This window comes from Ochotona princeps, chromosome 31 (assembly GCF_030435755.1).
Source record: "Ochotona princeps isolate mOchPri1 chromosome 31, mOchPri1.hap1, whole genome shotgun sequence".
In the NCBI taxonomy this organism is placed as follows: Eukaryota; Metazoa; Chordata; class Mammalia; order Lagomorpha; family Ochotonidae; genus Ochotona; species Ochotona princeps.
In genome coordinates, this window is record NC_080862.1 from 3,094,462 (window position 1) to 3,112,359 (window position 17,898).

Sequence of the window (17,898 nt, forward strand, 5' to 3'; positions counted from 1 at the left end):
AATTTGGCTGTCGCATGGACTTTGCCCCTAATGCCCCGAATTGTCTATGGAGTTTGACTTTCTCCAGTCTTCAAGTCTGGCTTCCAACAGAGATTCCAGAACTGGAGAACTGAAAATGTCACAGAGGACAAGAAGAGGGCCTAAGTTGTTTAAACGATCAATGGGTATGAGATGCTTCAATAAGATACTATAATGAAAAGAACAGAACCTGTGTAGTCAAGCCAGCTTACATTTCCACCGTAGTGTCCTTGAAGAAGCTCTTCTAAACTCTCTGGGCCTCAATTCTCCCACAATATTTACTTCAAGATGCTGCCTTTAGATTAAATGATATGGCATCCACGAAAGTTCCTAGGCTAAAGCCCCACCCAGTGACTTCAATGACGAAACTTAGACCTTCATAACTACTTTGTTCTGCCCTGCAAGGAAAGCCTACTGGAGATTCATTGGATATTCATAAGACACACATCAAGTGTCAATAGGGAGATGTGGTGATCAAAGGTTTCCATTAAATCAGAAGATATTGTGTTGCCTCTCTCAGACTCATGTGTTTTCTCATGAGCTGTCATACCAAGGGTGGAGCAGGGGCTGGTGTGGTAGCCTAGGCTATATCCTCACCTTGCATGTGCCAGGATCCCTCCCATATGGGTGCTGCTCCACTTTCCATTCAACTCCCTGCTTGTGGACTAGGGAAGCAGTAGAGGACAGCCCTAAGCCTTGGGACCCTGCACCCATGTGGGAGACCTGAAAGAAGCTCCTGGCTTTGAATCAGCTCAGCTCAGGCCATTGCAACCATTTGGAGAGTGAACCAGCGGATGGAAGATCTTTCTCTGTTTCTTCTTTTCTACCTTTCCAATAAAAAGTAAAAATAAACCTTAAAAAAAAAAAAGGATGGAGCAAAGAAGGAAGCTAGATTAGAAACTGCTAAAGCAATAAACCCAAAATCTTGAAGCCCACCATTCAAATTTCCTTGTGTATATAAATGCAAGTTTATGTTTTATCATGTATATATAAGTGCAAATCAAAGCCATGAAACTGGAAACTTTGGTTTAATCATACCCCATTGTAGTTCAAAACTTTCAGTGTCTTCAAATTTTAAAAACTAGTTGCTGGCCTGCATTTTTCCCTTTATCTAAACGGGAAACATGATCGTTACCACACAACGTCTCTGAAATGAATGTCCCTGTCTCCCTTTGAATCTCGATAGAGCAATTCTGTATGTTGCCAATCGGGCTTCTGCAAGATCACTGACTTTGCCTCATGCTTGTTCTTTCAAGTTCCCCATAACCAATCACCTTGCAAATCCAAAACCAGCAGCTCTCCCCGAGTATACTCATAGGTCCAGTGAGAGAAAGCCAACATCAGCTCCTCCAGGGTGCTGCGGGGAGTGATCTCATCACCATTGTTGTTGTTGTACTTCCGGAACTCCCCTGTCATGTACTTCTCAATAGTCAACCATTGGTTGGCCGAATGGCAGTAGATTAAGAAAACTTCCAGGAACCTGGAAGAAGGATAGGGGCCATTAATATTTCACAGGACCCCAAGAAGTAGGCCTTCCTAACTGAACAGTTAGCAGCAGATGTTACCTAACTCTGATGAGATGCAGTCCCAGGACTCACTCCCTTGGCATTTCTATGAAAGAATTTGAATGCAAAGATGAAAGATTTTTCTCCATGCTTTCTTGTCTCCCATCTCTTTAAAAAAATCCCCCATCTCTTTTATGAGTACTGGGCTTTTCTTGCGGTGCTCTGTAAAGTTCCTTGTAAATAAAACAATAAGCTTCACCCTAAGACCTCAACCCCAAATTATGATGTCTTGAGAAATGAATGCAAGCACGTGAATACACTAAAATGAAAGTAATGAGGATTCATTCTTATAAAATCCCTAATTTCTTTAAGATATTAGGGGACAAAACTACACTTCAAACAGGAATATTTTTCTGCCATAATACTCCCAGACATTAGAAATGACACCCAAGACCTTTCTATTAGGCATAATTAAAATGTTGCCTGAACTTCTTTTTCCCAGTTCAGTAGTTTAAGCTAAAGTGTCTCTGAGATGTTGAATTCTGTTTCATCAATCTCACAGAAATGTAGAAGAAAGAACACAAACATAAGATCATGAGAATTTTAAACTCTCTGAGAAGAAACCACCAGAAATTCCTGTTTAAAACAAAAGCCAAGAGCCCTGCACGTTGTCCTAGTGGCTAAATCCTTGCTTTGCAAGTGCCAGGATGCCATGTGGATGCTGGTTCATGTCCTGGTCGCTCCACTTCCCTGCCAGCTCTCTGCTTATGACCAGAGAATTCAGCACAGGACAACTCAAAGCCTTGGGACCCTGCACCCACATGCGAGACCCAGAAGAAGCTCCTGGTTCCTGGCTTCGGATCAACTCAGCTCTGGCCATTGCAGCCACTTAGGAAGTTAAACAGTGGATGGAAGATCTTTCTCTTTGTCTCTCCTCTCTGTAAATCTGACTTTCTACTGTCTAATATAAGGAAACCATCATGGAAAGTGTAACTTCAATAACCCAATCCATACTGGGGTGTTTTTTTTTTTTGGCTGCATCCCATGTGTTTTGATGTTTTTTACTTCAGTTTCATTTATTCCTAATACTTTCTTCTCTCATCGAATTCATCACTGGCTCATGGATTACATGGTGGCATCATTTTTCCCAAGAGACTTTTGTGTTTCCTTTTTGTCAACCATGTGTTGGTTACTCAGTGGCGTGTTTTTTTTTTCCCCATGGAGCTGCAATTTGTTGTTGTTGTTGTGGCTATTGTTCTAATTCATACCAGTTGTTGACCTTGTTTCATGACTTCTCATTTATGGAAATGTATAGTGATGGAGTATTGGGGTATACCATATCCAGAAGTGGGGGTACAATGCAATTCCTGCTTCCAAACAAAAGATGGATTCCCAGTGAAGCTGTTGGAAATGTGTAGACAATGGGATGCCGGACTGTCTGACACTGTCTGTACCAGCAATGTTGGGGCACACTGAAATAAGAGACTGATGGAATTATGACTCCTTATGAAGGACTATACTATTGTAGCAACTTGGGAAAAATCTGTTGGGGAGTGGGAGTTTGCGGGGGAAATCCCAAATAAAACAAAATTTAAAAAAATCTGACTTTCCAATAAAAAATAAAAAATCTTTTCAAACAATAAAATGAAATAAAAGCCCAAAGAGCCAGGATTTCCTCACCTTGGCGTGTAGGGTATGGTATGTGGTTTTACTTGGTTGAATGTACAGATCAGCTTTTGAGCAGCTCTTTGTTGTTGAATTTCCTACAATATAAAGAACATGGATAAATATTGGTTTATCATGACACGGGTGCTAAAGAGTGACCATAGAATATATAAAGGGTATGCACATGTGACTTATAATCTTATTATGCCCCACTACTCCCAAAAGAAGCAATCCTACAAAATAAGAACAACAAAAAACACCATCAAACAGTAAGACTCCCTTTTGGGTGGAAGACAACAGCATCTAAAGACACAGGCAGATCTCCTTTGTATGACCTGTCTGGGCTTTGGATCTCTGAGCTTCCGACTTACCCTGAGACAGAGCTGCAGTACTGTGTTCTCCTGGAAGACTTTATACCATGTCTGCACAACCTCGGGGAGAAAGGACTTCACAATGAAAACCTGTCCCGGCTTGAGAACGGCGTCCTCGGACAGAGTGCTGACGACCCGCATGGCTCTGCGGAGGCCCCCGCCCAGCTCCTCTCGGGACAGCACCTGGACCACTGCAGCTCTGCCACGCGGAGACCAGGAGGATACGCTTTTAGCAAGGTTCAAAGGGGAACTCTCTTCCAGTCTGTACACAGTGACTTCTTCTCCCCCTGCCAAGAGACATGAAGGCAAGGGGTTGAGCCAGAGTACCAGGCTTGCGGTATGGACAGAATCCTAAGTGTCAGACCAGCACCAGCTCTGCTGCCTGCATGGTCCAAGGAGCAAGGGATGAGCAGACCACCAGACCATGCTAAGGACAAGGGCCTGGCCACATTTTCATGTTACTGTGTTCTCAGAAAAGGTGAGAGGGGAAAAAGGACAAAGTACCCAATAAAATATGAAAATGAGATTATTCTAATTGTAAACTACGACTGAACAAAACCCAAACCAAAACAGTTGTCTTTGGTTAAGGACAAATACTTTTAAGAGACGATTTAACTTAGTAGCGATTACTCTCATCCTCTCAAGGAATCGGATTAGACATTCTTTTCTAATTGCCCTTCCCATGACTTACTGACATTAAAAATATATTGTATATCTGTTTATGTACTATGTCTGCACTTTACAGGTGAAAAATAGTTTTTTTTCGCTGGATGGGGATGATATTACCCCACTGAACATTTGTGTGTTTACCCAACTGGAGTCAGAGAGCAGCACACTCCCTCCCGGCTTCATAGTTTGGAACAAGTTCCTTCGAGCCTCCCTGTCCTCATCACTAAGACAGGGACAGAAGGTTGTTCAGCTGATTGGGGTAGATGTGTTGATTTATATTGACTGGCTAGAGTGACTAAGACTTTAAGTGCATGGTCAATTCCTTTTAACTGCTCTAGAGCATCTACTTCCAGGCAGGGACCATTCTTAAGCCAAGACCCCACTAAGCATGGTGTCTGATCCTTTGCGACAGGATGAACACGATTCATACACAGCCTTTATCTAGCCTCCATGGCAAGTTCTCACTCCACCTTCGAGTTTTATTCTGTTTGTTTTGGCAAACACCATGCTGCCTAGCAAGAAAATCCATCCCCTCATTCTCACATCTAACTCCTCATGATAAACACATCTAGCAATGGCACAGTGACAGATCTCCAAACACTTGGTGCCCAGATAAATGCCACTGAAGACCTCTTCCAGGTCGCATTTCCCAGATGATTTAGAGTAGAACTGAGGATCTGTAAAACCAGCATGAGAGCAAGAGCAGAAGGCAACCAGTGTGACCCCAAGTGAATATTGCAAGCTGAACTGGGCTCAAGAATGACATGGGCTCTGGCGGCACAGAGCAACTGTCAGCCTCTGCTAATGCCAGCCTTTTTTATTTGATAACTTCAACCTTTAAAATTGCATTTATAGTCTGGGGTAAAAGCAATTATACAAACAAAATGTATACAAACAAATAAAAAATATAGATGCAAAGCACTCTCTTTGCAGGCCTGGTGGCTTTCACGCGTAGACACTTATGGCTTTCTTCTGGGCTTATTACACAGGGTTGTCTACGCCTTTTCTTCGTGATGTCAGTGCCTGGCAGGTGCAATGATCTTGCTTTCTTCCCAGCTGCTGTGCATACGAGTCTGATTCCCACAGCTTTACATTTGGACCCTAGATACTCACCAAAATTCTCTAGTTTAGGAAATTTTCAATCTAAATGATGCTACGTGTTTTTTTCTTCATTGACCTCTTCTTCAGTTTTTACCCTCCTCCCCTTGCCAAGCCTCAGGAAGGTACAAACACGGCTTACCACACAGTTGGATCGGTGTAAAGGGTATGTTTTGAGAGAGCCTCATTAAATTGTTCCTTTCAATGGCTGTAAACAAAAACACATTTGCTATTTTAAATATGCATCAGTGGGCTGAATTTACAGAAGACCTCGAAAATCCATATAATATATATAAGTTAAAATATTTAATTTAAAAGATCCCTTTTTCATGACCAAAACTTTTATCTATATATTTTTTAACTCCTTAAAACAGGAAGGGTATTCCAGTTTTTGTAACATTTTACATGCCATTATGTAACACGGTCTGGGGCGGGCTACCCCTCCAATCTTTGCAATATAAAACCACACACTAATCCAAAGAGATGCGGGACTTCCTTTTAAATGGTCTTTTAATCTCCAACGTTGATCATCTGCTATTCCTTTTCCAAAGCAAATCTGAAGCCCTGTGGGCTATGGGGACACCTACTGTTGATTCTGTGCATTGCACCTTGTTTTCCCAGAGAGAGCTGAAGATGGATTTTAATTAGAAGCCAGTGATCTGCATTTTCATGTTAAGAGGCCTAGCCAGTATTCCTCACTAAAGACTTTCTAAAACTGACAGTTGGAGTCAAAAATAGTAGATTCGTGTTGAGCTGAACAAGCCAGTTACAAGAGTTAACTTGGGGTGTCTAGAGTCCACTGCAGCACCATCGGCCACTGAGGACAGTCCAGGTCAAAGCAGCCAATTGCTAGATGTTCACAAATGACCTTGGTATGACAATAATGGCAAGTTATAGCATGCACAAGCTTTAGCTTTACATTGAGTGAACGACTTTATCAGCCAGTGCTGCCAGCAACACCCCTGAACTCCCTTAGAAATCACCCAGTGCCAGAAGTCCAGTTGGTGGGGACACTGTTTTGCATTTCAGAGTGTTTTCCTCTGAATTCTCAACTAACCATTTGGCAGACTGCTCCTCGGGCAGGGTGGCAGCAAGGACTCCCACTCTGAAGACGGCAGGAGTACTGCGAAGTGGTGCTGGTTGAGTCAAGACCCTGGCCCTCTCTGTTTAATAACATCTTGTGGAATCTACTCTGCAGGACTGGCGTTCACCGAGTGGGTGCACGGGGGCCCAGGGAGGGGACAGAACCCTTCTCCCAAGAGCAGCTTCCTCTGTCTTTCCTCCAGTGCCCAGCCCTGCCATCTATGGCTTCGTGGTGGCTTGAGGTTTACAGGGGATGTTGAGATTTCCAGGTCGTCTTTCTCCTGCACAGCTGGGAACTTGCCAACACATTTTTGTTGAAATCTCTTAGATCCGGACAAGTTGTTTTACCAGATCAACAACAACATACGAAAACAGAATATTTTTCTCATCAGAGCGAGTAACATTCCAAGGTGAGGACCTCCACAACAACAGGCCATTCGTCGCTGTTTCTGGTTGCAGGTGCAGAACCCTGGACCTCTGGCTCAGCTGACCCATCCGTGTGCAGATGTAGCCTACCTGAATAGTGGTGGTGAGACTCTGGAGGGCTTTCCAATGAGGCAGAGATCCCTGAAATTATAGAGCAGATTGGCATTTCAATCACTCGGCTGGAGATAAATAAATGTTTGTGAATATGTTGTTAATCAGAATGGCTTCTCAATATTTAAAAAACTTGCCTAATGTCCTTTAACCACGTAATGGTGATATATCCTGACAGCTTCCAATCATCAATGTAATACCTCCAAACATATTTATATAGGGAATTGGAAGAAGACAGGTAATATTAGCCTTGAAGATAAATTTCCTCTAAACCAATCACACCTCTGGGTTGCGGCAAGCACTCAGCTGCCCACCACATTTCACGACATCCCAGAAGCGCGATTCTCTGAGCTCCCTACCAAGATGCAGGATCCACGGAAAGATATTATTAATACCAAGGTACTAGCAGACTCTGCTGACCTAAAATAACAACAAAATGACAAAAGCACATTAAGAGACAGATGCCAGGGACAAAGGAGGGCTGGCAAACACACCACCGAGGAATTTGGCTACCCAAGGATTACACGCTGAGAACACTCCTCCAAGTTGAACTGTGTGCCGGGAACAGCCCCTCCCAGCTTCAGGGGCCGTCCTCTTCTCCACTCCTAAATTATAAGGCTCCAGAGAAATCTTTTGCAACAGTTTTGCCATTTCATAAAATCAAAATTAAAGTGGAGAAACTTTAGTCTCATGGTGGCAACTGCTTTATACCTAGTAGATTAAACAGCATAATGAGCCCTGCTTTACAGATCTCTCTGGCTTTTTGTTGCTGGGTTAACAAAGCAGCGAGCCTCCCTTCCTTGGGGCGGGGTGGGGGCAGGAGAGCCTGGCGAAAAGCAAGAACAGCAAAAACACTATGTATTTGATTCCTAAATGAATCCGGAAATAAGGGTCTCTTATTTTCGGACCCCAGGTTGGGTCATGCGGAGCCTGAGAGATGAGGATAAGATGTGGTCCCTATTCGGGAGGAAAGTAAACACAGCTCGCCAGAGAAAACCGTGTGGCTGCAATCATGAAACAGTTTGCCAAGCACATAGTGCAAGCACAAGATATGTGGCAGAAACACACAGTACAAGGCACATGGCAGAAATGCATCCCAAGGTTGAGAGAACAGTCAGACCTCCACAGATGAACAGCGCGACATACTTCCCTGGCGGGAGAGCTGAGTGCGAGCGCTGAGTTTCAACTTGACCTCCTCACTTAAAGGTCCGTAAGGTTTTACTCACATCTCTTATACATTTACTGAACACTTATCCAGTGCCCAGCACTGGTCTATGCTTAGAAAAGACCATTAAGACAGAGAGAGAGAGAGTGGGAGAGAGAGAGAGAGAGAGAGAGAGAGATCTGACTGTGCCCTCAGTTGCCATTTGCGACACAGAGTCTTCTTGCGACCTCAAAGGAAGCGGGACCCAAACGCGATCGTGAAGAGCGAATTTGAAACAGCACTATAGAAAAGGTGATAGTAAGAGCTGCTGAACAGTCCAAATGTGCTCGCGGATAGAGCTGCACTCTCAGGGAAAAAAACCACCACCACCACCAATTAAAAAAAAAAAAACAGGATGAATTGGTGGGAGTGGGAAATCTCACTCAAAACCAATTCAAAACAAAAAACTTACACCAAATAGCTATAGCTTTGTGTTTATTCCACATTGTATTTTTCCACTGAATTTTCTAATATGCACAGTGAGGAAAACATAACCACAATTAAGAATTCCCAGAATCTCAGCAAGACATTGAACCTCATGATACACCCGACGGAAAAAAAAATAAAACAACGTTTAAACATAAAAACTTACTGTCGACTCCATTTGGACTTCTCGACCTGTTTAAAACAATGATAAAACAAAAAAAAATGTGAAACAATAACCCAGAGTGCGAGCCCGGCACGATAGCGTAATGGTTAAGGTCCTCTCCTTGAATGCGCCGGATCCCATATGGACTCCGGTTCTAATCCCAGCAGCTCCACTTCCCAGCCAGCTCCCTGAGTGTGGCCTGGGAAAGCAGTCGAGTTCGGCCCAAAGCCTTGGGACCCTGCACCTATGTGGGAGACCCGGAAGAGGTTCCTGGCTCCCGGCTTCGGATCGGCACAGCACTGGCCATTGCTGCCACTTGGGGAGTGAATCACCGGACAGAGGATCCTCTCGGTACATCTGCCTTTCCAATAAAATAAATAAATCTTTTTTTAAAAAGCCCAGAGTGTGAAATATCACTTCTGTTGATTCCTCTCTTTATTGGTAGAGAAATTTAAAACAGATAGGCATGTAAGCCATTCACTGTATACGCCTTAAGCTAATTGAAAAGCTGTTGTTTCCCAATTAGCTGTGTGATCACACAACAACGTAAGATTTAACTGTGCTCACGTTGTTGTGGATCGATTAAACTAACGAGTTCCTGAACTATGCAAAGCAGATGCCTACTAATGAGTCTGTGAATGACTCTGGACAAGCCTACAAATCAGTTTCATTAGCCCACGTGGCCCCTGAATGTTCGGAGGCTGAAATTAACTCTCTTTCAATCGTTACTTGCCCTGCTCAAGTGCACAAGCGGCCACAGGCAAGTCTGAATAAATGCAAAGAATATCTCCAGTATTTAAGGTCCTTGGGGAAGAAAGTACAATTACAATTATTGTTTCATTTCATGCTGCAATAATCCACTGCTTTGCAAGAGCACAGACTGCTGAAGCTTTGGGAGGACAAAGTCTGGTGCTTGTTGAGGCTGCAGCAGGCGAGCCCGGTGACCGCGATGGGAACTCCAGGGAACGACCCTGACCTTCACAGCAGATCGCCCTCCACCTGCTTGGACCAACTGCCCTTCCACAGAGCACGTGGACCTGGACTCAGCCGATGACAGCTGCATGAAGAGCTGCCTTGATAACGCAACTTTCCAGATGACATCACAAACAAAAGAGAATAATCTTTGAGTGGCTTTCAAATCTTATTTTTCTAAATAAAGAGGATCACGGCAGGATCTTTTACATGGTACACACCTGTGTGAATTCTCTGTCCACCCCAAATTCCTCTCTCTGGCTCTCTGCTTCACGGAATTATTGCTCTAATAATCTGGATGTCACTGAGAAACCAACAATTTTTTTAAATCAACTCCATGAACTAAAAGGAAAGGCTTTATTTTTAAAGCTAAAGAGAAGGGCGGATGCGGCAGAGCAGCCTAAGCAGCCTTCTGGAACACCAGGGTCCCATGTTGGTGTGCCATAGCCCCACTAGTTCCGCATCCAATCCAGCTCCCTGCTGGCATCCCGCGGAGAGCAGTGCGAGGTCACCCAGGTACTCAAGCCCCTGCCACCCACGTCGGGGAGCAGCATGGACAGGCCTGCTCATTTCAGCCATTCACACAGTGACCCAGAAGGAAGCAGTGTGTGTGTGTGTGTGTGTGGTGTGTGTGTGTGTGTGTCACTCTGCCTTTCAAATGCGTAAACCTTTAAAAAAAAATAATAAAAACTAAAGATCGATTGTAATCAAGCATACTGTCCAAGTCTTTTTCTTTAGGTAAAAGAGGTGGATTTCTACTCTTTTTCAATCTGAAAAGATAAGAGTAATCTTATGCGTTTTGGGGACACCAAAAAGGCAAATGTTTCATTATACATTGTCGGAGTGTTTGATTGTACTCTTTCATTTTTTAAGATTTATTTATTTCCATTGGAAAGGCAGATTTACAAGGAGAAGAGAGACAGAAACAATTTCCATCCACTAGTTCATTCCCTAAATGGCCACAACAACTGGAGCTGGGCTTATTTGGACCTAAGAGCAAGGAGTCTCCTCCAGGTCTCCCACACGGGTACGTCCTCCACTGCTTTCCCAGGACACAAGCAGGGAAACAGATGGGAATTGGAGCAGCTGGGATACAAACTGACACTCGTATGGGATGACAGTGCTGCAAGGTGGATGATTAGCCAATTGAGTCACTGCGCCAGCCCCTCATTCTTTTCTTAAAAGATATTGAGTTAAGCGCTGGCAGGTGGCATAATAGGTAAAGCCATCAGTAACGCTGGCACCCCATAGGGGAGCGATCCATCTCCCTGCTAACCCTCCTGGGAAAGCAGCAGAGGATGGCCCAAGTGCTTGGGCTCCTGACCCATGTGAGATTCGGAGAACTGGGAAAAGCTCCAGACCAGGCTCCTAGCTCCTGACTTCAGATCAACCCAGGTCTGCCTACTGTGTTCGTTTAAGGAGTGTATCAGCAGATGAATCTCCTCTCTCTCTCTAACTCAACCTTTCAAATTAAAAATACATTTTTGAAAAGATGTTCTAGAGAGCCAACACTGTGGCTCAATTGACTAATCCTCCACTTGCAACTGCTGAGATTCCTTATGGGTGCATGTTCGTGTCGCCTTCCAGCTCCCTGCTTGTGTCCAGGAGAAGCAGCGGAGGATGGTTCAAAGCCTTGGGACCCTGCAACCACATGGGAGACATGGAAGAGGCTCCTGGCTCCCAGCTTTGAATCAGCTCAGCTCTGGCCACTGCAGCCATTTGGGAAGTGAACCAGTGGATGGAAGATCTTTCTCTCTCTGTCTCTCCTTCTCTCTGTAAATTTGTCTTTCCAATAAAGATAAATAAATCTTAAAAAACCAAGGGGGATGGTTCTACAAGCTGTTGTTTCAGGAAAACTTGGAAAATAAATTATCTTCATTACGGATATCTAAAGAAAAATGCTGACTTTGTCTTTGCATTCCTTGTTTTGACTAAACTAAGCCCTTTTTTGTGTGTTTTTGGTTTTCCTATAATGAAGCTTTGAGAAAACAATGGTAATACTCACAGGGAGTTGCTGATGAGGCTGGTGCTCCTGGAAGTCCACCACGAGTCTTCCCCGAGATCCTGAGCAGAGGGCATGGCCGTCACATTTACACACAGCACACCCCGCCCCGCCCCTCCCAGGAACATGATACAAAACACACTCGTGCAGGAGTTCCTTCCTGAACACTTCCCTTTTAATAAACATGAAGCACATGCTAGAAAGAGGTATACTGTTATCAGAATAGTTCAAGGAATTAGCAAAGTTAGAAGGAAATTACTTTTATGGGAACATTGAAGCGAACTGTAATAAACAGGAAAGTGTTTATAGAAAACGGGGCTGAATATATGGCTGAATATCATCAGTAAATGACATTTAAAATGTTACATTCAATTTACCCGATTCTATATCCTACTTGAATTTGGCTAACACTGGAAACAAAGTGTGCTCCAGGCACTGCTCTGGGCATTTTATTAAGTGTTTCATTTGTTGCCCGTTATTTTATATCAGAGCCAGGACTGTGGCACAGCAAGCTAAGCCTCCGTCTGCCACGTTGGCATCCCCTATGAGAGCTAGTTTGAATCCTGCCTACTCCACTTCTGATCCACCTGGAAAGGAAGCAGAAGATGACCCAAGGGCTTGAACAGGAGATGCAGAAGGAGTTCTGAGCTCCTGGCTTCGGTCCAGCCTAGCCCCTGCCATTGCGGCCATCTGTGTAGTAAACCAGCAGGTGGAAAAGCTCTTCCACTCCCTGTCTCTCTCTCTCTCTCTCTCTCTCTCTCTCTCTCTCTCTCTGTAACCCCGCATTTCAAATAAATACACAATTTCCAGTAAGCATTACAAAAACAATCTCATAAGGGCAGCATTCATATCCTTTTAAAGATACCCGCAAGGAAGCTCAACAGCTGGCACACACATAGCTTTCAGCCACAAGAAACGCTGGAGGCAGGATTCGAACCCAAGTTTCCTCACCTACAATCATATCCAAGGAGTCTTACACTTTACTTTTTAAAACCTTTCACAGCTTCCTACAAGAACAGATACGGTTGTTTATACAGTTCACAGCCTAACAAACATTCAAAGCCAAGACTGAAATGAGGCCTCTTGAGTAAGTTAAACTAGCTGACACTCCTCTCATGGTTGGTTGAGACATTTATTGGATCTGTACAAAGAAAAACTAACCGAAAAACAAGAGAACCCGCACAAGAGAAGCATCAAGGGGCCTTTACCCTACAAAGCTTCCACGGCCTTCACCACACCTGCCAAGAGTTCTGTCCAGTCTATGCCTAATGGATCACCCTCGCGACTCAGTACTTCCAGGAAGAAGTCATCCCACTCCTGGGAATCTCCCATTGCCAAAGATTGCTGCTCCAATGGTCTGAAGCCTGTGTCACAGTGGCTTCTCTAGGCTGGATCTAGATTTCAATGGCTACAAGTGTACTGAGAAATTAGCACTGTGACGTAGTGGGAAAAGCCAACACCTGCAAATCCACATCCCAGCTGTGCACTGCTTCGAGTCCTGCATCCCAGCACACACGGGAGAACTGGAAGAAACTGCTGCCCTGGCTTCAGAACAGCTTAGCTCCAGCAGCTGCCGCCATTTGTGAAATATGCCAGTGGACCAAAGTGTGTGTGTGTGTCTAAATGCTGTCTTTCAAATAAACAATTAAATATACATTTTTTTAAATGTGTTGAGGGAAGGGCCCGGTGGCATGACCTAGCGGCTAAAGTCCTCGCCTTGAACACGCTGGGATCCTATATGGGCGCTGGTTCTAATCCCGGCAGCTCTACTTCCCATCCAGCTCCCTGCTTGTGGCCTGGGAAAGCAGTTGAGGACGGCCCAATGTATTGGGACCCTGCACCCGCGTGGGAGACCTGGAGGAGGTTCCTGGTTCCCAGCTTCGGATCGGCACAGCACTGGCCGTTGCGGCTCACTTGGGGAGTGAATCATCGGACAGAATATCTTCCTGTCTCTCCTCCTCTCTGTATATCTGACTTTGTAATAAAAATAATAAATAAATCTTTTTTTAAAAAATGTGTTGAGGGCCTGGAGCGGTATCCTAGTGGCTAAAGTCCTCCCCTTGAACGCGCCGGGACCCCATATAGGCACCAGTTCTAGTCCCAGTAGCCCCGCTTCCCATTCAGCTCCCTGCTTGTGGCCTGGGAAAGCAGTCGAGGATGGCCCAAAGCTTTGGGACCCTGCACCCACGTGAGAGACCCAGAAGAGGCTCCCGGGCTCCTGGCTTCAGATTGGTGCAGTTCCAGCTATTGCGGCCACTTGGGGATAGTGAATCATCAGACAGAAGATCTTCCTCTCTGTCTCTCCTCCTCTCTGTATAACTGACTTTCTAATAAAAATAAAATAAATCTTTTTTTAAGTGTGTTGAAACATCTTATTTTTCTTCCACATGATAACTTTAAGCATCTACAAAAAGTTTCAAGAATTCCTCAATTTTTTTCTTTCATGTATATATCCCTAGAATATATTATTGGACGCACAGACGTACTATAAAAAGAACAATACAGAAACAATAATATGTGATTTTGAAAGAAACAGAACAGGATTCACCTGAGCATGGCTTCAAAGCAAAGATTTAAATTCAATGTCAGGGCCCGGCAACGTGGCCTAGTGGCTAAAGTCCTTGCCTTGAATGCCCCGGGATCCCATATGGGCACCGGTTCTAATCCCGGCAGCTCCACTTCCCAGCCAGCTCCCTGCTTGTGGCCTGGGAAAGCAGTCGAGGACGGCCCAAAGCTTTGGGACACTGCACCTGTGTGGGAGACCCGGAAGAGGTTCCTGGCTCCCGGCTTCGGATCGGCGCGCACCGGCCCGTTGCGGCTCACTTGGGGAGTGAAACATCTGATGGAAGATCTTCCTCTCTGTCTCTCCTCCTCTCTGTATATCTGACTGTAATAAAATGAATAAATCTTTAAAAAAAAAATTCAATGCCAAAAACAGTAGAAGCCAATTAAAGGACACAAAGATGAAAAGAATACACACCCAAAACTTTTAACTATCGAAATCTCCTTACCTCTCGGGACTGCGGTAAGTAATCCCCCGCTTGTACAGCATGTTGTTCAGTTTCTTCAGTTTTCCTTTTCTGATATATATAAGGTTCTAGACCTTGTTAAACAAAAAAAAAAAATAGAAAATACCAAAAAAAATGTGTTACATTCAAATCAGTTCACTAACAGAAAAATCCGAACACAGTACATTTATTTAAATTTGGACATAGTTTTCTCTTTCTGTCTTTAACAAGTTTTAGCAAGTCTTCTTTTTCTCTCAAATGATTGAAAGCTGTATGTTCTATTTCTAGTCTTCTATAGCTGCTTTTATAGTTGTAACGGCTTATACATCTTTATCACAGTTAAAAGTTAAATGTCCCACAATCTTCCTTTCTATGAAATATTTGTTTACATTCACCTTCTCCGGCAATCAATGGGCAATGCTTCATCTAAAATACGTCCAGTGAGACCAGCGCCGTGCTGGCATCCCATTTGGGCATCGGTGCCAGTCCCAAGCTGCTGCACACCCAACCAGGGTCCCGATCATGTGCCTGGGGAAGCAGCAGAGGACGACAGGACCGCCTGAGCCCCTGCACCCACAGGGGGCCTGGAAGGAGCTACTGACTCCTGCCTTCAGACCCGCCCCGTTCCGGTGCTTGCAGCAGATGGAAGACCTCTCCCTCTCAATCTCTTTAATTCCGCCTTTCAAATAAACAAATAAGTATATAAAATATACTTAGGAAATGGATCAAGCAATCCCAGGAGGGCACTTAAACCGACAATGGAGGACAGGCATTTTGTGCAGCGGTTACAATGCTGCTGGCACTGCTGGACTTCAGCTCTCAGGGAGCAGCCGGGGATGGTCAGTCATTCGCCGCTACATGGGAGATGCAGACAGCTGCTACAGGCACCTGCAGGGCGAGCCAGCAAATGGAAGAATCGCCTGCCTCTGTCCCTCGGTCTCTCTAGCTCTCTGCCTTTCAAATATATTTTTTTTAGAAAACCAGCAACATGTTTAGTGTGTATAATGCATAATATGACTGTATAATGACACAATCAATGTGAATATATTTATCATTGGTCCTTTAGGGGTGGGATTTGATTTATTCAAATTCAGGTTCTTTTGCTAACAAATTGTGATTTAAGGCAAGAAGATGCAGCTCTTAGACAATATCTTAGATGCAGAAGGTTCGGGATAATTCCATGTCAAATTTCCCTTTTAGTTAAGATTCTACCTGATTTTCAGTACTTCAACAGACAATAGAATATTTTTAAATATAATTTTTAAATATTTATATACGTTTTAATTTTTATCTATATATGTATTTTGTTGTTGTTGTTTATTTTTAAATACATTTTTCCACCTCAGCACTGACATTTGGGGCTGGATAATGTCTTGTTGTGAGGCATTACGCCCTGCATTGTGGGATCAGACCTGGACTCGACTAAGAGCTCCCCGTCTTTGGTCATGACAACCAAAAATGTCACCAGACATTACCCATGCCCATTGGAGAAGTGGGGGGAAGACGGGCAAAGCCATGTGTTCTCTGAGCAGCACTGATCAGAAACAAAAGGAGAAGGAACCATGATGACAAGAAGTTCAATATGGTGTCTATTCATATCTTAAGTTTAACAGCTTAAATAAGTTTAAATCTTAATTCCTTAACCACAGGATCCTTTCACTTTTTTAGAAAAAGATTTATTCATTTATTTTGAAAACCAGAAAGAGAGAATGAGATTATCCACTCTCCAGGTGGCAGCCGTGGCCAGCACTGGACCAGGCGAAGCCAGAAGCGGGAAGCTAGGAGCTTCATCTGGGTGACCCGTGTGGGTTGCAGAGGCCCAAACACTTGGCTCATCCTCTGTGGCTTTCCCCAGGCTGTCAGCAGTGAGTTCACCTGACGGGAAGCAGCTGGGTGGGAACTGCCGCCCACAATGGATGCCAACCCGACAGTGCAGTTCCACCTCCTACGTGACAATGGCAGCCCCAGGTCCTTTCTCTTTAGAAGCTAGTCAAGACCAAACCAGCTGAGGCTAGAAGTTCCAAGTTCTGATCGTTTCTGTCATTTCTGTTCATAAATCTGCTTTCATTGTCTCTGTCCGGGCTCGTTTCCAATTCCATGACTCACGGTCTTTGTGACAAACTAGTTGACCTGTCTTATCTCTTCTACAAATACATTCTTGTTAGACTTGAAAAACCGTGAAATAAACATTCTGTCTGGACAGTAGAAGATTCTCATTCAGTCCACCGAATTCTGTGTGGGGACCTACATTAGTGTCATATTGACAACATATCAAATGAGTCAATCTTCCTGATCCATAAACCACACTAAACAAATGCTCTCTGGCAAAAGCACTCCAAGTCAAGTTCAATAGCTTTGCACATAAAAGGCTTCAAATCTTAATTTTTCCTTCCTCTTGTAACTATTCCTTCCAAGAAACAAAATTCCACCTCTTGCAAAAAATTTTTAGAGCAAGAGGTAGTTTCCTGCCTAAGAGTGGGCTGCTGTCTCCTCACCTCTCTTTGGAAGAATAGCAAAGACCATCATGGATCTTAAAAACATACCCTGAGAAAACTCCACCAGGCTTCTGGCATTCAAGACTGGCGACTCTCTCTTATTTACAGGATGAAGTCTGGACGCTGGCAGCCAGTTCTTGCCGTAGCTCTCCTCTGGTCTGTTGTTTTCTCGTGGCTCTGAATTCAACTGGTCACTTGGACAGCAGGCGCTGACTGTTATAACCTAGACAGAAAGACACTAGTTAGAATGTAGTGATACTAATCTGAAACCATCTTTGAGACACACCAATCGAGGCACCATGCTGAAGGACAGCAATCGGTAACACTGGCTGCATTGAGAACCAAATGGGAAGCTTGATATGTGCATGCTCCCACGGAGCCTGGCACCCTGCAAGCACCCGTATATCTCTTCGCAGTCACGATTGAAAAATCAGGAAAAGGGGCTGGTGCTGCGGCACAGTGTGCTCAGCTGCTGTCTGCAGCTCTGGCATCCTGTGTAAGCATCAGTTTGAGTCCTGGCTGCTCCAATTCTGAAAGGAGTTAATTAGTGCTCGTTAAGCTGGGCAGGAACAGGAGCCGGGCTTGTGGCTAAGCACACCTAGTCTAATTGGACTCAGCTGTATCCAATTGCTTGGCTAAAGGATTTGAGGGAAGAGTATATAAGGAGAGGTGAAGGAGCAAT

At 44.3% G+C, this 17,898-nt stretch overlaps 1 protein-coding gene across 1 annotated transcript in view; it reads right to left on the reverse strand.

The window, feature by feature from the left end:
* The window catches only part of TRPM6 (transient receptor potential cation channel subfamily M member 6), a 106,712-nt gene that overhangs the window by 11,425 nt on the left and 77,389 nt on the right, over nt 1–17,898 (reverse strand). Inside the window, exons 28-36 of the mRNA XM_058657368.1 lie at nt 17,265–17,439; nt 14,725–14,816; nt 11,717–11,775; nt 8,743–8,768; nt 6,926–6,976; nt 5,469–5,534; nt 3,560–3,846; nt 3,204–3,286; nt 1,293–1,498 (exon numbers count right to left, since the gene is read on the reverse strand). Coding sequence (XP_058513351.1) covers nt 1,293–1,498; nt 3,204–3,286; nt 3,560–3,846; nt 5,469–5,534; nt 6,926–6,976; nt 8,743–8,768; nt 11,717–11,775; nt 14,725–14,816; nt 17,265–17,439 — 1,045 coding nt within the window. The remainder of the gene's footprint in view (nt 1–1,292; nt 1,499–3,203; nt 3,287–3,559; nt 3,847–5,468; nt 5,535–6,925; nt 6,977–8,742; nt 8,769–11,716; nt 11,776–14,724; nt 14,817–17,264; nt 17,440–17,898) is intronic.